Genomic DNA, 24,158 nt, shown 5'->3' with positions numbered 1-24,158 from the left:
TAGCAGACGACTCAGACCGAATGAGTGACCTCCGAAGATTACCGATGGACAAACGATTCCTTCTTTGTACATTTGACAAAACCTGGAAAGCACGTCTACGCTGACACTTGTACTTTCTTAATTCATTGTACCGGGGTAGACTACTTTCTAAATTCCCAACAAAAGTCCCAGGGAGTGAAACGACTTCGATTTGGAGCGAAACGACTGGGGCGAAAACGTCAGGGACCGAAACGACCGGATATCTTTTCGCATTGGCTCCACCATAAAACTGAGCGCACACACAAACAAAAACATTAGCCAAAATTTGCTCAATTAAGGACGAATGCACGATGCCCTGTTCATGATAATAATTTTGCACGATGAGTGGATCACAGGGCTCACTTGGCAGGGGTCATAGCAAGGGTTTGCGAGTGTATCGGATCGTAATTCTTGGAGACGGAGGAGTGGGGAAAAGTGGTAAGAATTTCTCGCTGCTGCATTGCATGCAGCTGTGTTGGCTTCGTGCCCTGGATTTGTAATACATTTGCATACATGTAGTACATGCATTAGGGTAGAGTGGGTGTTGTAGAGCTAGCATAGGTTGTGAAGTCATTTAGCCGATAAATTTACCTGTTGTATTTTAAGTTTTCCAGATTTTTTTCTTCAGCATACTGCATAGGCCTACCCGGTACACCACTTAAGACTAAGTTATATTTAATAACATAAGGGTGTATTTATAAATTAGTCCTCCACCTTGCGTGTCTCATTTTATTATAGTAGGCCTAAATAGTTATTCTTATCAAATATTCCCATCAATTTCAGCACCTTATTTTTTTATATAAATGCTTGGATTGTATGACAATGATGTGATATTGGGCCAGTTGGGGATCGGACAAAAGGACCTCTGACTATAGGGACGGTGTTGGCATTGTTGTGAACAGAACAGCACAGCATTGGCAGCGTCATCTCTCCAGCATCTTGTTATCTTAGCTGGGAGTGGGATGAGGTTGTTTGTCGCAATTTGACATCCCATCAGAGTAATAGAAGAAATGTGAGGGCCAGCTCCAGTCCAAAGTCCCTAGAGACCATATGCGATACGCTGGTCATTTTTTCCAAACATTGTCAACACCAGTGACCCTGCATGAGAAGCATTCTTCCAAATATTCCACTTCGGGCAGTTAAACAAAAACCTCCCAAGTTTTAATAATCAATTCTATTTCTATATCTGTGTCAGTTTGCACAAACAACTCTTGGTGACTAATATCATGAATTCCTTACATTCTATATTCTTCGAAGAACTGGGGTCATGCACGTCATGTGTTTGGCAGTGTGCCAGACAGTGCCAGAAAAGTATAGATCTTGTGGTCATGTTGCAAATTCTAATGAAATTACTTTCCTTTTCATTAGTAAAATGTCACTTACTAGTTACTGTCTTAGTGTTTGTACCAGATAATTACCAACTTGCTGTAATTAGCCAGGTAATTAGCTTTAGAAAGTGTATTGTTTGACATTTATCCAAATGTTAAATATAAAAATTATGACTTGCTCCAGTCCTAGGCCCAGTTTGGCAGAGGAGGCCCATGAAGTGAGATGTCTACCTGTGCATTTTTGATGATGATTATTCTGATCTTACCTGTACCATTTGATTTTGGTATTTGATATGGATGCTGGATGAAACTGTACCCATGTAGCTCATGTCTGGCATGAATTTACTCAAGTGGATAGCACAGATGTTATGCTTTCAATCAGTCGGGATGAATCACAGATCTTAACTGGTTGATTCTTGCCAAGTTTATCAACACTGGAGAGAGCGCTGTTCATCAACCTGGTCAACAGTTCCGACAACTTACGAAAGCGATGATGTACGGCCAGTGATAGCATTGCGGTGGGCCCGAGGTTGTGTCGTGTCAGATTTGCATCAACACTTCAAGCAAGTGCTCACCTGCTGTTCTGACCAACTTACAAACATTTCACGATATTATTTTGAGATCTTTCCCTACTCCTTTGGAGTGAAAATGATATCAAGCTTTCCTACTTGCTTGTAGTTTTTTCCTTTTTTTGTGTATCGGACTACTACACAACGGCATTATTGAAATTTTGTTCAATGCATACACAATACGAAATATTCAAATTCAGTTTCAATTTTCAAATTTGTGGACGAATGAAGTAGACCTTTAAAACTAATAATATCCATCAAATTAGGCAACCTGATAAATGAGTCCAGACACAAAGTGCCAACATTCATATTACTCTCCAGTCTATCATGAGCATTCTGTATGTTTCCAGAGCATCAAATTGCTATTATAATTGCATACTCATCATGCATAAACTAGACATGCAAAAAAATGTGGGACTGGTCTATGGCTGTCGTTCTCAAAGTACAAAGTTTAAACAATTATTGCAACAAATGGTCTGCATGTACTCTTTTTCTCTTATTATTTAGTCATCAAACTGTTCAATATTATATACCTTACATCAAAAATGTATACATTCCTTTGCTTACAAGTTATATGAACATGAACATGTAGGTGAGACAACCATGATAATAATGAATAATTCTTATTATCATAATAGGTTTATCAGGTCACTATGTTTGAAGAATTGAGTGCAAAATATGTTGACAGGCTTAAGTGTTGGAATTCGACAAACTGGAATTCCTGTCGTGGTGTGGTGGTAAAACTTTGTTGATATGTGGAAAAATTAGCCTTTGTTCCACAAAATCCATTGTCTATTTGCCAAATAATGGCAACAACTCTTGTAACAATTCATGGGTGTATTTATGATAATATTGCAATAGTCAGCCTATTCATTTGTAATTTAAAACAAATATATCTCGAGACCTTCCCGTGTGACATTCTATCTAGGAGATTTTGAAATTCTGAAAATTTCTGGCAATGAACCAATTTTGCTTTAGGCACCATTGCACATATCCTTATTTAATTAGACCTCAAGTACATTAGTCCTAAACATAAAGGCCTGGAGTGGGCATCTTGTTTGGACTGAGCCTTCTAAGGTGGTGCAGAGGCCCTGACAAGCTCAAAGATGAAGGAGTCCCAGGAACTTTTTAAAAGTCCGTGTTTGGCGTCTAAGTTTCAGATACAGGCATGCACAACAGTCAACACTCAATCAAAAACTCTTTTTTTTGCCAAAGATATATATTTAAAGGGGGACCATAGGCAGTGAGCAAGGTGAAACAAAGGTTATACAGACTACAGAGAGACTTTTTTGAGGAAAAACAAATTTTTTGGTTAGTTCGCTTGTGTCTTTTAAGCCATGGATATATTTTTTCTTTTCTCTGCCTTTCAGTTTTTAGCTCACCTCTTAGCAGAGGTGAGCTTATCCCATACCGTGGCGTCCGTCGTCCGTCGTCGTCGTCGTCGTCGTCGTCGTCGTCGTCGTCGTCGTCGTCGTCGTCGTCCGTCGTCGTCCGTCGTCCGTTAGCAGGGCACGTTTCGTAACTGTTAGAGCTATTGAGTTGAAACTTGGTACACATGTACCCTTATGTATTGACACCTTGGAGACCAAGTTTCGGTCCGATTCGTTTCATGGTTTGGCCACCAGGGGGCCAAACGTTAAAAGTGAAAATATGCAATATCTCCCTTAATAGTAGTCGGGAAATTTTGAAAAAAATATGGTAGGTACTTCTAGCAAAGGTGCATCATATATCCTCCGGGTTTTTGATTTGACCTCCTTTTCAAGGTCACAGAGGTCAAATGGTGTAAATTGGCCGTTAGGATGTAACGATGGCACGTTTCTAAACTGCAATGACTATTGATACCAAATTTGGTACACATTTACCCCTTAGTCAGGTAATCTCAGGGACCGAAGTTTGGTCCAATATGATTCACCACTTGACCACCAGGGGGCAAAATCCAAAAACCCTAAAAATGTGATTATTCCTTAACTTTTTGCCTGATTGCCACCAATTTGATATCATGGATACATCTAACCACCATACAGTATATGTCACACAGGTTTTTAATTTGACCTTCTTGTCATGGTCACAGAGGTCAAATGGCGTAAATTCGCCGTCAGGCCGTAACTATGGCACATTTCTTAACTGCAATGACTATTGGTCACAAATTAAGTACACATGTACCCCTTGGTCAGGTGATCTCAGGTACCGAAGTTTGGTGCGATCTGATTTGCCGTTTGGCCTCCAGGGAGGGGGCCAAATCCTAAATTCTTCAAAATGCCATTATTCCTTGTAATGACTTGCCCGATTGGCACCAATTTTATATCATAGGTACATCTAATTCTAACAACCATTCAATGTGTCACCCGGGTCTTCTTTGATTTGACCTACTTTTCAAGGTCACAGAGGTCGAATGTACTGTAAATTGGCCATTTTGGGGAAATTGTAATTGCTTGGACCTACATCAAACCTAACACTACATGACACAATACCATGCTCTTTATCCATCTTTCCTCCACATGAGGTGAGCACAATGGCCCTGGCCATTTCATAGTTTCATGAAATAATTTATAACACCTTTTGTACTTTCAGCATTGACAATCCAGTTCGTAACCCATCGGTTCTTAGATTATCATGACCCAACTATTGGTAAGCATCATAAAATAACTTCCGAGAAAAGGGGACTAACTTCTTTGGTTGAAGAAAAATCAGCAGTTGTGGAGATCATCTGAGGCAATAATTGCCTTGCCATTGGAAACATTTTTGCGATACTGAAAGGTTTCAATAATTATAATTTTTGTTTTTATCATTATTACATCAATGATTGATATTGTCTGGGGGTTATGTCAGTTCTCAGAAAGGTGTCGCTTTAAGTCTAAATGAGCTATTACTGGTGTTATCAATTGTTCTCTACTCTAGTATGTTGTCATTTGTTATAATTTTGACCAACCCCCGCAACCAACATCACAACACAGACCAGTTAATTTTTAACGCAACTGACAGCTATGAGTATGGAAAAAGGCCATTCTCTCATATCTGAAAGAGTACGCAGTGGGCGGTTTTCTGTTGCATTTCTGAACTACCTTACAGAAGTAGTGTAACTAAGCTATAGTATATTTCACAGAACTCCAGTCCCAGTGTTCTGCACTTAACATCTCTTTGGTGGTTGACCGAACCGTCTTTTGACACAATCTGCATGATGTTACTTTTTTACATGCAACCCTATAGTTGACTACCGTATACATTCACCAGGCCTATCAAGCTTGCCCTAGATAAGCCTTTCATCTCATGTAATACCAATGTTTGTATTGTATGCCTATTACAAGGAGGATAGGACAACTTGTGCCTACTACTACTTTTACTACTAGTACTATACCCTTGAAAAATAGAGCACAATTGTTATCTGTGCCAGTGCAACCCAGACAGGACCAGGATGTCAACAACATTTGTGTGCTGACACCTACCTATGTGAGCAGTAACTCTATTCCCTATCGCTGTAGAAGACTTGAAAAGTCCTGGCTGGCTGTTGGTATCTATTTTTGCACAAGGAGGTACGGCAAAAAAAATCTTGTGAAAAATGTATCCAAGCACAGAGAAAGCAATTTCTGAAAATGATGCTTTCGTCAATGACAAGGGCTGCAATGATTCCTCTTTGGCATGAATCAGGTCTTCAACTACCAGGTTTATTTCAACCCTCCTAGATTAGCAATGTTAAAATCTAAGGTGCATGCCTTGAAACCTTTCATGCTTATTTCCAGAGGATGCTTATCAAAAGCAAGCAAAGATTGATGATGAGACGGCACTTCTTGACATCCTTGATACGGCTGGACAGGTATGATATGTTGCTTTCAAAATGTGATATTTTTAGGCTCCAGATGATTATTGTCATGTTTCCAGGTGACTAATGTCATGTCACAAGGCAATCTGATGACTATGGTCTTTGTCCGACAGGCATGTGTAGGTCAGCTGGTAACGGGCCTATATTCAGCAAAAGAGCATAGGTGCATCCAGGGATTTGAAAATAAGCTGTTAAAGTGAAAATTTATGTGCATCTGCGAAAAATCCTCATCAAATACACATTTGAGGCATGTAGCCGATACAACACACCTGGAACCAGGCCTGAAGACATGGGTAAAATAACCATGGTGTTTTTAATGTTTTAAATTACATGAAAAAGTAATCATACTGAAAGAAAAAAAATCCGTTATTGGATATCTGTACAGTATGCATTCTTCCCTTTCTTTAGCCTGAATTTACTGCTATGCGGGACCAATATATGAGGCACGGAGAGGGCTTCATACTGTGTTACTCCATATCCGACCGGAGGAGTTTTGAAATGGTGATGGAGAACAAGACCCTGATCGACAGGGTACGCAACAGGGACGATATGCCATTGGTCCTTGTGGCCACCAAATGTGATCTCAAGGAGAAGCGAGTGGTGAGTAGAGACAGGCCATTTCAATGAGGAACCTTCATTCTAATTCTGAAATGTTGAGTTGAGAACTGAGCGTCAACTTAGACATCATGAGCTCTATAAACAATATTGGGCTATCAGTGGTGTACAACAGAAGGAAACCGCCAATGCTAAAGAATGTCACCCTTTCTGCCACATACCTAATTGACTACGACACGATTATTATGTACCACATAAATACAACCATGAGCCAATGCATCCAAATCAAAAGCCAGGGAAAACACTCATATATTCAAGGCATTATTCTTTCTCTCTTCAGGTTTCAACAATTGAGGGTCAAGCACTCGCCAGGAGATTAAAGTGTCCGTTTGTCGAAACATCGGCAGCATTACGGTACTACGTCGATGAAGCATTCTACGAAGTGATCCGATCGATCCGACGCAAGGAGCAAGAGGAGAGTTATTTAAACAAAGCACAGACCAAGGAACCCTTCAAACAAAAGATCCGGGGATTTTTCCAGAGTATAAAGGGCTCCAAACATAGTCGAGGACATAAGACATAATTTGATTAGTTATGCATTTTAGTTGCATTTAGCTGTGTTTGTGGGCAGACTACAATCCAGGAGACTTTACCAAGACAATTTTATTATGATACAGATAAAACGCCCCTGGTGTCGTTTTGCTTCTGAGTAACCGGGTTGTTTGACAGACGGACATTATCACTGTAGTGTAAACAGTGAAATTTTCATACAAGAGTTATGCCTTCATTGTAATGACTAATGTACGAAGGGGGGGCTTGAAACTATTTTGGTAAGCCCAAAAATTTACAGCTGAACATGACAGACTTGTGGCAGTAAACAAATTGAAGTAATTTTATAACTGATTGAATGTCTTCAACGGGAATGCCAAACTTGTGATGTGGTGAATTTGAGGGGAATATTTTCCAAAATTGCCAAATTGTACATTTTTTGTTGCAGTTGTACACATTTCTGTCAAGGATTGTGCACCTTGAACAATTTTGAGGTAGACAGGTCTGCACGTGTTGAACTTATCCTTGTCTTGTTGTGTTATATGGACACCTGGCACTGAAACCACAGTGCAGGCAACGCACAATGTATGTGTATTACCTTCTGCTTCGAGGAAGGACACATGAACTAGGGAGAAAAGAACTAGAAGATAAGAACCTATGAATTGAGTGTATGAAGATGGAGAGAGGGAGTCTGATTATATACAGGAACGACCTCATGTTTTTACATTATGGAGATATCCTTCTCTGTTGCAAATTGGTCTTTGTAGGCGCAGTCATTTCACATTTCAGGGCTCGAACTTTCATGACGGTCGCTGTATTGCCAGAGATTGCAGCTGTTGTACTGCTATGCAGTCGTCCTGTGATTACCCAATATTTTTTAGAGGTGAAATTCTACGAGTCCTCAGTAGTTTTATATCTTTGTAAATAAGGTTTTATAACAATTTATAGAATAATTTACCACCCAGGTCCTTTTTTACCTGTACCACATGAAATTAAGATACCATTGCTGAAAAAGTGTTTAAAAGTACATGTAATCCATCAATTAGGTTCTACTCTTGGCTATTCGTTTATACCAGGGCTCACCCTTTCAGTGATATTGAGTCAAACTAAATATTATTATTTAAAATATTCTACGAGTTTGAGGTAAAAGCTTCTTACTAATATTATTAACCGGTACTGAGAATTGTGAGGGGGTAAGTTGACCTCGGGAACTTTTCAATACATCTAAGCCAGTTGATCTGGCATTGAGGTATTGTGAATTTTTACTATCACACACGGTATGACTTGACCTGGAATACTAGAAATTACAGATTGCCAGGTATAAATATCAGTTTATATTTATTTTCTCGACTCCATCTGAAAGTGGATGGACAGACAAAAGCAAAAAGCTTCTGGCTTAGCCTGCACCTCTCTCCGTACACCTTAAAAAGATCGCTGTTTTTGAAAATGACGCAACCAATGAAATGATGGACTTTTGTCAAAGCTGCTGAGCAGTTGTGTACAGAATTTCTAAATGTCGTAATGATGTGAGCACTCATAGTTTACTGTTAGTCTTGACATAATTTCTTCTTTGTTTTGGTTGTCAGATTGTTTTATTATTGAAGTTCTTGTAGTTCCTATCTCTGAATACTCAAATGAAACAGTTGTGTGGAGACCGGTTCGATATTGAAAGTTTGTTAAATTTTCAGTTTTGTCATGTTCCACCAAGGATTTGACAAAAGCAATTAACATGTTTTTTATTGCATTTAATAATTTACCATGGAGAATCTATTCCCCTACTTACCATTGGTAAGTTGAAAGGCCTAGCTTGATTCTCCAGGGTGATATTGCTTTACCACAGGTTGTTTCCTTGATGTAGCTCCTGTGTCCTAGTGACACTATCCAAGATTTAGGGCATATTATTTATCCTTGATTACGTGAATGTGTATCTCATTATGTATCAATCATTTATTTTTTTTTTTCGCAAACGCCTACAGTGTAATTTGAATATACCATCACAATAATCATTACAATAAAAATAGTGCTGCCACTTGGAAGAAAGGTTGTGACAGTTTCTGACCACATTAACTGAGCAGCGAAGCAGCAAAGGGTAAACTTCGTTTTTTAAATAGTGTAAAGAAAAGTTTTGAAATAAATGTGAGTTCCATATAGAAAGATATAAACTAAGGAAAAATATGACTCAAAAAATCTACACGAACGAACTTGTTAATTCATTGATAACAAATACTGATTATTTCTATCGCTCCTATTGGTTGATTCAATGTCAGTTCTCATCCAACCAGGATGTTATATTTTAAAGGAATAAGCTAGTCTTTCTTATCTCTTGGTAATTTTTACAGAAACATATTTCAAAATTTGTTAGCCCCTTGCCTCCATCCGTTCATTTTTTTCATATTTATATTTCAAATTGTACAGAAAATTATGTTTATATTGTTTTTGGCACATCTCCCAATAATTATTTCCTTGTACAGATAATGAAATGATACTTTTAAAAGCTATAATGACCTTTTACACACAGCGTTGACACTTCAATATTGAACTTGTGTACTAAAAGAAAAATGTAAAAATGATATCAATTTCGTGTATTTTCCTCAAAAACTTGCAAAATTATGATTAGTGATGCACAGCTATTGAGTGTTTAAACCAGTTGTTGTTGTCATTGTTTGATGATTAAGTTATTTATCTGCTTAAATTAATAACCCGAGGGTAAAACCTTGGGAACTTTTAGATAAATGTCGCTTGCTTTGCAAGCAATTACGTAATGTATTTAATATTTATTCCTACGTAAAGTGTAAATAAAGCATTTAGACAAATGATTATAAGTGTATTTCTGACTTAGTCTTTTTCTTAGCTTCAACTCTGTATTCTAAAACAAATGTCTTGGTAGCCCCAATTATCATTTCGGATGGCAAAAACCACTAGCCTCGTTCTGATTGGAGGGGGTTTGGTAACTCAACCAAGACCCTCCTGGGCTATGAAAAATATCATTCACGGCTGAGGGGGCATTTTTTAAAATTGAAATTGAACCCTCAGTATTGAGGGTATGTTGAAATACCAAAAGCCACTTGGATGCTACTCCATCAAACCCCTCTATGCGTTCGGGATTTTGACTACATTCAGCACCACCCTTGAGGGTTTGGTATCTCCGCATGGACCCTTGGTATGGGATTCCTTAAGTTAAACAGGCAGCTCCAACTTCAGACTCCATTGCATATGCCTACAACAGAGGCAATAAGAACCAGAGTTTGAGGTGACAATTTGGTCAAAAATGAGTTAAGTGCATGTACCAACCTCGGACACTGAATACTATTTTCTGACAGACTCATTGATGTAGCTTCATCCATTCGCTCATTGGTGGGGGCACTCCATTTTCCTTTTCCATGAAAAATTGGAAGTTGTGGACCCAGACCCGACCCATTTTTCTCAATACTTGAATTCTGGTTCTCGCCACCTTTGCCAGTAAATGTACCATCCCTCGGAACACAGACCTCCGTGTTGAGGAAACGCCTGATATCTTGACTCTACAATGTATCTGCTATTAGGTGCGGATGCCCGGACTAAACTGTTCAACTAGAGACTGACAATCAAGTTACTGATCAATAATGGGAAAGGAGATCTTGAAGACAAATGTGAATTTGTTGTGGCTTATAGATTGTGACAGTGGTCTCTGGTTAAAGGATTTGAACCCTCGGCATCATCAGGTCTTTATCTTTCATCAGTGGAGCTGATAACTGAATAATCAAAACCCCAGGCAGAGGCAAGGGTTTTGATTGACTTGATTGATTTGTTGGTTTTAGATCTGGTCGCGTTTGCCAACCAAACACTAAAAAGCCTTACTGTTCTGAATTGCGATGTGATCAACTCCGTAGAACAGGAATGATCGTGATTTTTAGCCTTCTGGTTGTGACTTTGTCCCCATATAGTCATAGGATGAGACACATGACATGTTTTCACCACAACAGTTGTCATGCAAGTGTCACATATGCCTATTATTAGAGGAAGAGGAGCCAGGGGTATCATTTTCACAATGAATGTATGACTCAGTGGAATATTACCGCAAGAAGCCCCTCCTTGATCTGGGGCATGTTCTGACCATGCAAGAGGGCTTTGGATGCCTAGACTAACTGTTCGATCGGAGTCTCAACATTTGGATACCGACTGATATTTGTCACACCCAGACTGAGGAATTGATTGGGTTGGTGAATGGAAAAGGAAGTCTGTTGTGGCTGATAGGTTGTGACAATTGCCTCTGGTTGGAAGACTGAAACCTGCCAGTAAGAAGCACAATATACTGGAACTTCCCTTAATGGACACCTGTCTATGAAGAACACTAGTTTTGGTTCTAATCTAAATTGGATGTCTTATTCAATCTGACCTCTCTAATCAGGACACTTCTCATTGTTAGTCCCGAGGCTGTCCTCGATATAAAGTTGACTGGACAGTAATTACAAATTTCATGCAATGTTGTGTGGAAGTCTTGGTGTATCCAAGCCTCCAACAAAGTCTCAGTTCATGCAAAACTATTGGACAGCAGGATTTTGCAAAGTGATCACCATTGGGACTTCACTGGCACAACAGATAACCTCCTAGTTGATGTGCGTTATTTTGTGTTCGGTTGTCGGGTCTGGCTTTCTATTCATCGGCTCCTTTAGCCACGAACTTGTGGCTAGAATTCATCAATAGTAATTCGTTACCAAGATGCAGAACATAGAATACACCATCTGATCTGAATTGGTACATCATAGACCACCCCACTGCTGGTTGTTTGTCGAGTCAGGGACACCCACAGAGAAAGACTTGGTATCCTCTGGTCGCATTTGCCCATTGATCTCTCTTATCACCCAAAAAACATAGCAGGTGGAACACTCTTACAATTGGTCAAGATGAGACTTGGGACCAGACAGATATTGCTTGCCGCCAGATGTGATCAACTCCATAGGACATGAAGGATTGTGAGGAGATTGTGGGGGGGGGGATGGGTTTCCTGTGAACATTGGTTCCCCAAGTTCAACAGCTCCACTGCACAAGTTTTGAAGATCTACCTACTCACAAGTGAAACGTCCGCATCAAGTGACACATTATGATAGTCAGATTCATTGCTGAGCCAAGAAAGGACTTGCATCCAGTCTCATCAAATGAGGTTATGAATATGAAGGAGTAAAACAAAACCAAAATCATCACAAAAATGGATTTATTATGACAAGATTATTGTCAACTTCTGTACAGGCCGTTTCCTAGCAATCAGATTTCTATACACACAAATTGATCTCAGACTAATCACTTACAAAGTTAGTAAAATCACTCACAAATGAAAAAGTTCCATTTTCTAGGGAGGTAAGTCATTGTCTGGGCAGTCCACGGTGAGATTGGACCCAATACTTCCACCAGTCCCTTGTTAGATACCTATCACGTGCGTACCCCTACTGCAAGGTCAGCTGGAGCAACACCTGCCAGCAATACACCTTATAGTAGGACATGATATAATTTATTTACTTGTAGCTAACGACCACTATCCTTATTTTGCCATGAAACCAGCCATGAAATCCTTGACAACATTCTTCATCTTTTCGTCAGTGGCATCGCTGATCTGGCCTTCCTCACGGATAGTCTTGAGAAGTTCGGTTTGAGTTCCACGGATATGTTTCACGAATTCCTCCTCGAATTTTGTGATCTTGGCAGGATCGACTTTGTCGAGGTAGCCTCGGACACCAGCATAGATCACTGTAACCTGCTCGGCAATGTCCATGGGCACTGGAAGAAAAGGGGAAGTTGAGAGTTTAATTTCGCTTTACAACAACACAAAACAGAAAGATGTTATCACAACTGGGTACATACACTTGATTGTCCAAAAGCCTCTCAGCAATGCAACTGCGACAGAAGTTTTTTAAAGAGGTAAACAATGGCAACAGTTGTGTTTAATAAGCTCCTGGGTGAGATATCAAAAATAAGCCCAAATCAATTAAAATACGAGACTAACCGTATTGTCCCTGTTTGAGCAGCTCGGTCAACCTGACACCACGGTTGAGAAGGTTCTGGGTAGCCTGGTCAAGATCTGAACCAAACTGGGCGAAAGCAGCGACCTCACGGTACTGGGCCAACTCGAGCTTCATGGAGCCAGCAACCTACAAATAAACAAGAATCAAAAATAAGAGTACAGCGATTTCTACTTGTGAACAACATGCTAAAGCCAAAGTCATTCCAGGATCTGTCAAGCCGAGTGTGTCTTCGATGTCGAGCAACTCTCAACAATCACCAAATATCGCAACTAAATAAGAACTTAATTTCAACATACCTGTTTCATAGCTTTGGTTTGAGCTGCAGAACCGACACGGCTGACAGACAAACCAACGTTGATAGCTGGTCTGATACCCTTGTAGAACAACTCGGTCTCCAAGAAGATCTGTCCATCGGTGATAGAGATGACATTGGTTGGGATGTAAGCAGACACATCTCCTGCCTGGGTCTCAATGACGGGGAGAGCAGTAAGGGAACCACCTCCGAAAGAGTCGTTCATCTTTGCAGCTCTCTCAAGGAGACGGGAGTGGAGGTAGAAGACATCACCAGGGTAGGCTTCACGACCTGGGGGACGCCTCAACAACAGAGACATCTGACGGTAAGCAACGGCCTGAAACAGAATCACCACAGTAAGAAAAGGTTTAGGATTATTTAGATAAGAATCATAAGGAATGCATTCAGAGACAAAGGGCAGATTGGAACAGTCAAATCATCACTTTACATCTCAAACAAACAATGAACACAAACTTTCATTAGAAATGGCTCTTTGATCTGCTGAATCGCAAAGTTTTGTACCTACCTGCTTTGACAAATCATCATAGATGATGAGAGCGTGTTTGCCATTGTCACGGAAATATTCACCCATAGCACATCCGGAGTAGGGGGCCAAGTACTGCAGAGGAGCAGCATCTGAGGCAGTAGCACATACAACAATGGTGTATTTCATGGCGTCTGCAAGAAAAATAGAATATTTTCAAAATTGTACTCAAGTACCAAGAAAATGATGCATTTTAAAAATCGTACATTTTACACATGTTACAATAACACTTTCAAATGACAGTCAGTCAAACTGCTGTATGAAGGAACACAAATTACTGAAATGAGTTGATTGAGTTGATCCACCTCAGGTACAAGTTGATGACTTTCAATCTAAAAATCGGGTCAGGGAGACAAGGAGGCACATGACATGCAGAAACTTACCATGATTAGTGAGCCTTTGTACAATCTGTGCAACGGTGGACCTCTTTTGGCCGATAGCTACATAGATACAGTACAGCTTCTTCTTCTCATCAGTATCATCATTGAAACGTCTCTGGTTGAGGATTGTGTCAAGGGCTACAGCGGTTTTGCTGGAAGCAAAATAAATAGAATTCAATGGACAAGTATTGAAGTAGTACATCCCGATAACCTCCACAAAAAGGTAACATCAGACTTAAACCAAAAATTTTATAATTGCCCCCTTCCATACACCACCATATTGAGACTGTACCAGGACTTCAACAGATAATTGACTAAGGCTGGACAAAAGCAAGTTTGCCAGCTGGATTTCCATCCATACCAATTTATCAACACATCAAATAATAGCCTTTGTCCCATTACTTTCTTGGGTGAATTTACAACTCTTCATACCCAGTCTGCCTGTCACCAATGATCAGCTCTCGCTGGCCTCGTCCAATGGGCACCAAACTGTCGACGGCCTTGATTCCAGACAACATGGGCTCCTTGACAGATGTTCGGGGAATGATTCCTGGTGCTTTCACTCCAACACGAGCGCGTGTTCCTTTTATTGGACCCTGAAAAAAGAAACATCACTGGGGTCAAACTCTATAAGAAGCCTGAACACATTCAATGATGTATGGTAATTTGACTCTACATATGGTAATTTGACAATGATACCATCTGTATCAGGATCAAGACATGACAGTCCTTGTTTGAAAAATCACAGACATGATCCAACACCCACCTTTCCATCAATTGGATTTCCTAAAGCATCAACAACACGTCCTAGAAGTTCTTCACCAACTGGTACATCTACGATTGCTCCTGTTCTTTTGACGATATCGCCTTCCTTGATTAGCCTATCATTGCCGAACACCACAATACCAACGTTGTCGGGCTCTAAATTCAAGGCCATGCCCTAAGAGATCAAACATTTATGTTATTAATTTGAACAGCAAATGATGACCAATTTAGGTATGTTCCATGAGGAAATCGGGATGGAAGTGATCACAACTTTGGATCTACTGGTAGAGGATATCTTCCACAGACCATTTCCTTTTTTATGATGAAAGGCAGAAATTGCAACACTGAGAAACCGATAATCTTCAGGAATCAATCAAAATGCAGACCTCTCAGGTTAAAGAGGACCAGAGAGGTAAATAAGTTTTAATCATAACAGCTTGTACGCAGGTTCATTCACTTCATCAGGAATCACTGCATATTAACAAAGTTTCTCCATTCGCTTAAAACCCACCTTCAATCCACTGGAAAATTCCACCATCTCTTCAGCCTGGATATTTTTAAGACCATAGACACGGGCAATACCGTCACCAATTGAAAGTACTCGACCAGTTTCCTCCAGATCGGCCTTGCTTGTGTGGCCCATGATGCGTTCCTCCAAAATGGTGGAGACTTCGGGAGAAGCTGTAAAGTAATAAAAAGTCAATAAACACAATGTGTAAATTTCTCTCCTATTTTGAAGGCTTGGACAGAGAGGTGTCAATTGGTCTGCCATCAGAAGGTCTCCGTGGAAAATACCTTGGGTGCCCTCTACTGTTGCTTTGCAATTTTAACCAACTTTGCTGCCACAAATAATTTGACTTTATTTTTACTGAGGAGCGTTACATGATTTTTGCTTAGACAGAGACTAAAGAGAATTTCTTAGTGACAAACACGTCATTTAATGATAATGGATGGACAAGTCTACATTTTAATATGCGGTGACCATGCAGACACACACCCTCAGGGTAAAAATCAGTAAATATCTATAGCTTTGACCAACAATATTTATTGATTCATATCTGGGGATGGTGGTTGGATGGATGGCAGATCAACTTACATGCTGCAGCACATTTTGATGTTGAAAAGTTCCTTGAGGCAACAAAGCCAGCACCAAGTGCTCGTCTGGCCACCTGAAACAAATGCAGCAGAAAGATCAGCATTAGCCTGTCAATGGCTACATATGATGGGTAGGCTTAGGCTATAATGTATTAAAATAAATGACAATTCAATAGGAATCAATAGGAATGAGACTGCACCACCTTTCATCCCTTGGCCTTGGAATGATGGGATGGCAGTGACGCCCTTTTTCGATTTGAAGACGATGGTTGCTGATGCGTAACTATGTGAATATTATTCAGTGATTTCTGTTATTCATACGCTTTTGAGGACATAATGCATTGATGTGTGTACATACAATACATACATACATGCACTAGGCCTACACTACAGCGATTGAAGGTCACAAACCGGCGCCACAAATGACGTAAATTTACCAAGAAGTACAAAAAAACATCGACTAACAACCGCACAGAAATACTCTTTATTTGTTTTTTTATTACCTTTTGCCCAACCCGTGGCAATTGCCTGGCAAGGGCTGCTGCAACTCGCGCAGAAATCATCGCTTCAAAGGATCGTCTACCAAATGCAGGCTAAGATGGCCGCCAGAAGGTCGCTCCGTGAAATCACTCTGGAAACCCCAAATAAGCAGTAAAATGTGTGCAAAGTAGGGTTTTAACCCTTTAATTATCAAACGTTCAAGATATATAACACCGTTTCTGTTCTTATATATTAAAACAAACATTTCTTTGATATTGATAGACAGAAAAAAATCGTCAAATTTGGTTATTTTATACATTTTATCACCACAAGGCTTCGCAGCTATAGCAGACGACACGTGGTTGTAACTGCTCCTAAGCGGTTTTACAGAAAGTTGACTTGTGACACGGACCAAGTCCGTGATTGTGACCTGTCGTGACCAATGTTGTCTAACCTTCCATAGGTTATGACACTTGTCAGAGAGGCAGTTAATCTTTATCTTGACATACTCCCTTCGCCGGTCCATAGTGTCTGGATTGTATGTACATGGGCTATAAAGTCGTGACTGCTCTTGACCGATGTCACAGTTTGGGGCGCGCCCACAGTCAATCACATTGATTTATCCAGGTGTGTCCTGAGACTCGGCACCGCTGCTTTGGGAGTGTAATGTTGAAATGTCCGAGGACAGAATGTCCGTGACAAATGATTATTTTTCTCTTTTATATATTATATCCTAGTGGTTGAGCAGTTCAAATGATGTAGCGATTGCGGACCCTTTCCCGGGGGGTGGGGGTGGGGGTGCATATTTTAGTTAGACACCGAAAAAACAATATTACACTACGTTCGCAGTGGGCCTCTTTCTAGTCGCCCGATACCGGCATGGAATCCCATGCAGTCAAATTAATTTCCGTCATCCTCGTCGGGACAGGACGATGCTGGGCTACTGCATCCGGAGTGTACTGGTACCGGTGGTGCATCCTCGAATTCCGGGGTCAGTTAAGGTTCATCCTTTCGATCGCACAAACAATCTCGGAGTACCAAGTGAAATACATGCCCTGAAGATCAGGATGACATTCCTGGTGTAGCAGTTGAAAATGTCCCCCTAGAAACAGTATCCGATCTTTTTGTATTGTGATGGATACATGGTTCTTTAGATTCCATGATCGTCAATACCTCAAAGATAACATGGGCGTATAATAATCATTGTTCCCCGGACATTCTGTCCCAGGACATTTAAAACTTTTACACACTTTTTCATTAAATGGACTCAACCACTCTGCGGAGCACCCCTGTCAATGGACTAATCCACCAAAAGTTTAGTATGGTGGAGGTGTACACTATGTGGCCACCAATGTGGTTGCGTTAAGTACCGTGACAAGACTAGCTGTTCTAGTTTATATGATATGGACTTATTAATTGTTAATCAATGATTGACACAATGAATGGGAACGAGTACCAGTCGAAGGACGAGGAGACGCTTAAGACACTGGTAAGTGGATACTTGACCCTTACTGCATACTGCTAAAAATAGACATTTTTCTCCTGTAAAACCTCGGGTAGAACTGGTAATTGATGAGCCAAAGTGGGCACTACAGTAGAACCTCTCTATTAAGGACACCCTCGGGACTGACAAGAGGTGTCCTTAATAGAGAGGTTTCCTTAATAGAGAGGTGTCCTGATTAGAGAGGTCAAATTGAATGGAAAAACCAATTTGGGACCAAAATCAGTGTCCTTAATGGAGAGGTTGTTTTTATAGAGAGGTGTCCGCTAAGGGAGGTTCCACTGTATCTGATGGTTCCTCATGTATATTCTGTTACTGTACCTCTTGTATTCACATTCAGAAATTATTTAGATATAATCTTTTTTCTAATACAGTAGAACCTCTCTATTATGGACACACATGGGACTGACAAGTGCTGTCCTTAATAGAGAGGTGTCCTGATTAGAGAGGTCAAATTGAATGGAAGCAACCAAGTTGGGACCAAAACTAGTGTCCTTAATAGAGAGGTTGTCCTAAATAGAGAGGTTGTCCTAAATAGAGAGGTTGTCCTAAATAGAGAGGTTGTCCTAAATAGAGAGGTTGTCCTAAATAGAGAGGTGTCCGCTAAGGGAGGTTCCACTGTACATCTTTTATAAGGCTATCTACATGTATATCCCCCTCCATTTTCCGCTCCTCAGTCTCAGTATCAAATCAATTGATGCATTGAGTCATTATTATGGAATTCCCATATGCAGAGTTTCTGAATGGAACCCTATTGTCCAAAATGTTCAGCAGGCCAAATCTTGCTAACTGATCTTAGCCAGAGTTTTGAACTGGAAATGAGAAGGTACATTTTCGTGGGTGGTGAAAATGTTAAAGTAGGCATAATCATGATTTTCGAAATTCACTTAAAAATTTGATGACGACAATGGTGATTCATATCAAGATATACCGGTTATAGGCCACAATAGGTTCCCTGGAATCTTTTGCCGGATTTTTTTAAAAAAAGGCACTCCTTTCAGTTCCTCTCACCCCACAATTTCACCAGCCACAAATCCTGTTTTCATTCTAATTCATTTGGAAACATTTGGTCTTTTATTTTATTTGTCTTTTATTTTTAAAGTGTTGTTATTATTTAGCATGGTATATTATGACGACATGACCTTGCTATGATTTTTCTCCATTTGATTTTACAAGTCTGTGTATTATTTATTACATTATCCTCTGGCATTTATTAGGTCTATTTACCTTACTTTCTTGGTAAATATAACTCTGGTGCCATGTTGTATTTTTTCATCATTCTATTTGCATATTTTGACTATTACTCCAAATATTGACCATCCCTGGCCCTGGTGTTGACGCTCTTATGCAGTCATCCAAGTCCTTTAGACTGTGATATGCCATTGGGGTATATATTTGTCACTCACTTTAGACTTCAGCTGATCTCTAAATTCTTCCTATGAATAAATTGTACTATATTGGTTTTCAGAACAAAAGCCAGATGATATTAAATAACATGGAATTTCTATGAATGAGAATAAGGTCTTAGAGTTGATTTTTAACATCAACGCTTTATTCCAGGTCTTGTATCAGAAACATACTATCTAGTTTATACAGTTTCGATAACCATGCACTGCTTATGAGATTACTGTGAAGGTTCTCAAAACTAATTAGATAGAGCTGTGTCAACTTATACAACTCTGAATACTTGTATTTAGATTAGAAAAGAATAGAATTGGATGTTTGATACTACTGTTTACCTCTCTTGCAAGACCACTCGGAGTTACTTGATTATTCCCTTATTCGCTTTTGAAATATTTTTGATAAGTCACCCTGGCGAATGAGTGGTGATGCTGGACTGCCTGTGAATGTCATGATTACTATCATCTGCAGGGTCATGGCTCGGGTGGGGTCTTCATAGTCCACCGCTAGGCCGTACTGGACATAGTTTGATATCAACAAAAGGCTTACCTGGCATAGATATCTGTGTCGATGTAATTAAGTTAAGTGCTTTGGGCCTACCGTATAAGTAAATCAACATTATGCCAAGTTAGAAAATAAAGGCAAATAGTAAGTTATTCTTATTGGTTTTGTTGCCAAGTTGTCTCAGTGTAAATCAAGTAACACAACTAAAGTTTATGCTGAAGGCAAGAGTAGGGGTTTATGTTAAGTATTGGATTCGTATGCATGACAAAGCGTGGTGAATTTTTGTGTCTATCATATAAGCAAAAAATAATTCTACAATTGCCGGCATTCTGACTCACTTCACAGGTTTTCATGAAATGTACAAAATCATCACACACTTTCCTTCAAGCAAAGTTATATTGCGCTTGTTTACACCATTTAAAGGAATCAGTTGTCCAGAAACCCGGATTCACCAAGTTTATAATATTTATTTCATGTTATCGCAAAGATCTTCAGTTCTATCACCGGTGCAAATGTTTTCAAGATTGGTTTACAATCTTTCCTTTTGTTTCTTTAATCATTTCTACAATGAGAGGAGCATGAAACTGGGCATTAGCATGCTTGGAGGGCTTTTATTTTGCATGGACAGTTAATGCACTGGACTGACTTTTTACATTGTACAGATAATATACGGGTGCTTCTCATATTTCCACTTGAATACTTACTTAATGAATTCTGTGGCAGAGAAAAAGATTGACATACGGAATCGTGGTGAATTGGCAAGTAATTTCAAATGGCTATTCATTATCTACCTATGATCCTTCACATGACCTGAGGAGCCTTGTTCAGAATGTGCACTGTCCCATGCTGTTACCGCCAACAGAGATATTTCATTGGCACAAACTTTTCAATGTTGACTACATGTTTTTGATGGAATCTCACCACTGGCCATCCATCAATGACATGAGGGTGAGTTTCTGCTCACCAATGTGGTCTCCACTTTAAAGACTTCAGAATTGGCTGGGCAGAAGTGACACTAACGTAAGAAAACCTGAAGAGTAGTCAAAGCCTGCCCCCTCAACACTTTTTAACTTGCATTGTCTTCAGGATGCAGTAGAAGGTAACATTTGGAGAAGGAGGGTGGCAAGTGCACGTTCAGTCTGTCTTTGCCTTAGAAAAAGGCAACAAGGAGGGCAGTGCATGTTGAGTCTGTTATTGAGGAAGAAGGCAATATGTATGGAAAAGGAAGTTGATGCAAGTTAATCTGTTGATGAGTTAGTAGAAGGTTACATGTATGGAGACGGAGGATAGTCACGATCAGTCTGTCGTTGAGTAGTATGAGGTAACATATATGGAGAAGGAGGATGCTGCAGGCTTAACCAGCTGATGAGTTAGTAGAAGGTAACATATATGGAGAAGGAGGATGCTGCAGGCTTAACCAGCTGATGAGTTAGTAGAAGGTAACATATATGGAGAAGGAGGATGCTGCAGGCTTAACCTGTTGATGAGTTGGTAGAAGGTAACATGTATGGAGAAGGAGGATGCTGCAGGCTTAACCAGCTGATGAGTTAGTAGAAGGCAGCATGTATGGAGAAGGAGGATGCTGCAGGCTTAACCAGCTGATGAGTTAGTAGAAGGTAACATGTATGGAGACGGAGGATAGTCACGTTCAGTCTGTCGTTGAGTAGTATGAGGTAACATATATGGAGAAGGAGGATGCTGCAGGCTTAACCTGTTGATGAGTTAGTAGAAGGCAGCATGTATGGAGAAGGAGGATGCTGCTCGTTAAGTCTGTTGTTGGGTTCAGGAAGATGTGGGAAGGCATCCTGCGTGTTGGCTTCAATGGGATGCATTTCTTATTCATTGGGTTACATGACTGTACGTAACAGCAAGTTATCCTAAAAGTCTGCAAGTATAGTTAAGGGCAAGAAAATCTCACAAGTCACCGAGAGAAGGTGAAACATTTCATTAGTCTGGTGTATCATTCAGCACTACATGACCACAAGACAACAATAGCATCATAAGTGCTATAGCTTGTCTGTTTTTGACTTGAAATATGCATGTAGTTCATGATGTATGCAAAGATGAGCCATTTTGTGATTGATTTAGTCTCAAGTACCCCAAGACACACATAAACTTCCATGCTTGAATAAACACAAGAGAAGGCAAACATTTATTCTATGCAGTTTGTCATGCTATGCTTGACAAGTGTTAGATATCCTGTGTTAAAAGATGACAAACATGACAGGTCAAGTAGGTCAGTTGGCCCGAGGACATCATACAACAACATTGAATTTGAAATTTGATTTCCAGGCCTTGTTGGATTGAAGCCTTTGAAGTGAGATTAATCGCATCAAAAATATATAGGGCTCACTTGTATATCTTGGCATATATCTTTGATCGGATATGTTAATAATTTGTAACATAAATGTTATACACAGGAAAACTTCCCCACTAGTAATGTGCATGCAATCCATCTTTAGATCAAATTTATGGAAATAGGTTGAGCTTGTTCTGGAATTATATTGCATTTGCCTTTTTAATAACTTTGGTACTAACTGTAACAACTGTATTTCATAATGCCTAGATCTACTTGTAACATAATGTATCAACTTCAATAATCATTTGTGAAATTTCGAGCTAAATGGATTTAAAACACTGAAATCCCCCGCCCGCCTAGATGAATTTTGATACGTTTTGACCAAAAATGTATCCAGCTGATTTATGGGCCTACTTGGTGCGATAAGCAAGGGCCGTGGGCATAGCTTGCTAAAGCTGAAGTGCTTAGCTCAATCATGGTCCTCTGACCACTGGTTTACTTTCAACCCTTTCAAGACACTGTGCCGTAGACCGCCAAAATACACGATAATCCACTCAGGGGTCCGCTTGTCGAGAACATAATCTTCTTAATAATTATTCTTTGATATCATGGTGCGCAATATGTATGAATGGTAAAGCTATTATTCATAAAGTATAAGGAATAAGAGAGGCTTTTGGTGTGAAAGAATGGTATTTCCTTTGGACTGCATGGTTCTCGTTAAAAAGGGAACTTAGACGAGAATAAAGGGGGAAATGTTATGCAATATTTTCAAGGAACAGTTCCTTTGAATTAATATTTAATTGGAATATTTTGCTCTTGGCTATTGGGAGGTCTTTCAAAAAGTCTCTCAAATGGGTCTCAGCTGATTTAGTATTTCTAAGTAATATAACCCTGTGGTTTATTTTTACACTTCGATGAATTTTGTTATAAAATACTTTTGTAACTGCCCAATGAAATTTTAATTTAATTTAATTCCCTTCTTTTTGGGGCCCTGGACAACTCAGGAATGGATCTAGGTTTCAGAAAAAGAGGGGGTCCCCTTATGCGTCCACTCAAAATCCAGGTCAATTTCAAAGATTATTTAAAAATTTCATTTTAAATTTCAAAAACATTCTCAAAAAAGGTGGTGTGGGTGCAACTCAGTTATGGTAGGCAAAACTTCTTAAAGATAAAACAAATTGACCGCTGTTTGATATAATGAAGTTTGGAATGTTATGAGCTAACCTGGAGATATTTCAAAGCCTAAATCCATTTTATTTCGGTGAATAGGATTTTGATAGAGGTTATTCATTACATATTCTGATAGGTTTTTTATCATTGGACAAATTTTCGTCCAATTCAGCAGACACTGTAGGGGACTATAAACACTTTGTGTAGCTAGTTTTCTTGACCTTGTTGTAAAAGTGCACCTTGATTCAGTAATCAATAGATCAACTGCCTTTCGAGCATAATTGCACGAAAAGTTATAAAGAAATATTCATGAAATTTCCAAGGACCTAATATTGAAAACTTATGGCCACAATTGTGGCTTGTTAATATGCTGTCTTCTGTTATTAAGTTGTTATAAAATTTCATTCAAATTCAAAAGTTTATTCAAAGAAGTACAACACTCATCTTCACCCAATTTTAGGTCACTTCCATCAGATTATGTATGCTCTCATATTCCTATATGGTTCAGTTTGGTGGCTTCGTTGTGATTTTAAAGGCAAATGAATACAGGTTTTTCTCAAGTCATGTCAGAGTGCACAACTCTTCTGAAATGATTATGATATGGTTTTAGTGCTGGCTCATAGTCATGCAATAAATATTCTACAGAAAGATGCTGCAAAACTTTAATTTGAATTGGCAATTCGCGGCGCACGCAATTACCCAGTAAGGTTTATAAGAAACAAGAATAAAATCCTGTATTGCACACAGAAGCATTGTGAGAATGTTGCATGGAGGGGAGGTTACTTATGAACATGTTACCAGATTTAGCCTTGACTTGGTGAACTGCCAATTTGCCAGCAATTAACCTCCATTGAGGTTTTGGTCTGTATTATATCATTATATCAAGAAAGGTGTT

The 24,158-nt window shown here is 39.5% G+C and overlaps 3 protein-coding genes across 12 annotated transcripts in view; 2 read left to right on the top strand and 1 right to left on the bottom strand.

Annotated features, from left to right (window-relative positions):
• The first annotated feature begins 119 nt into the window (after positions 1–119).
• Positions 120–9,658, top strand: LOC135483066 (ras-like protein rasD). The gene is made up of 5 exons (XM_064763575.1): positions 120–456; positions 4,487–4,543; positions 5,653–5,726; positions 6,141–6,332; positions 6,628–9,658. The coding sequence occupies exons 1-5, from the start codon at positions 360–362 to the stop codon at positions 6,868–6,870; spliced, it is 663 nt and encodes a 220-aa protein (XP_064619645.1). The 5' UTR covers positions 120–359; the 3' UTR covers positions 6,871–9,658.
• Positions 9,659–12,010: 2,352 nt separating this feature from the next.
• On the bottom strand, positions 12,011–16,531 carry LOC135483051 (ATP synthase subunit alpha, mitochondrial-like). Its single transcript, XM_064763560.1, has 10 exons — positions 16,412–16,531; positions 15,910–15,982; positions 15,325–15,494; positions 14,815–14,988; positions 14,481–14,644; positions 14,052–14,200; positions 13,651–13,802; positions 13,129–13,461; positions 12,814–12,958; positions 12,011–12,587 (listed from the first exon to the last, which is right to left on the bottom strand). The coding sequence occupies exons 1-10, from the start codon at positions 16,469–16,471 to the stop codon at positions 12,352–12,354; spliced, it is 1,656 nt and encodes a 551-aa protein (XP_064619630.1). The 5' UTR covers positions 16,472–16,531; the 3' UTR covers positions 12,011–12,351.
• Positions 16,532–17,725: 1,194 nt separating this feature from the next.
• Positions 17,726–24,158, top strand: part of LOC135483046 (muscle M-line assembly protein unc-89-like) — a 58,285-nt gene continuing 51,852 nt past the window's right edge. For 5 of the 10 annotated variants that reach the window (XM_064763555.1, XM_064763554.1, XM_064763553.1 and 2 more), the window contains exon 1: positions 17,728–17,877. In XM_064763555.1, coding sequence (XP_064619625.1) covers positions 17,815–17,877 — 63 coding nt within the window. In that variant the 5' untranslated portion in view covers positions 17,728–17,814. Of the gene's footprint in view, positions 17,878–24,158 lie in introns of all 10 variants that reach the window. The other 5 variants (XM_064763549.1, XM_064763552.1, XM_064763546.1 and 2 more) reach the window with 2 other exon arrangements.

Source organism: Lineus longissimus, chromosome 2 (genome assembly GCF_910592395.1).
Source record: "Lineus longissimus chromosome 2, tnLinLong1.2, whole genome shotgun sequence".
Taxonomy (NCBI): Eukaryota; Metazoa; Nemertea; class Pilidiophora; order Heteronemertea; family Lineidae; genus Lineus; species Lineus longissimus.
This window is presented reverse-complemented; position numbering and strand designations above follow the sequence as displayed.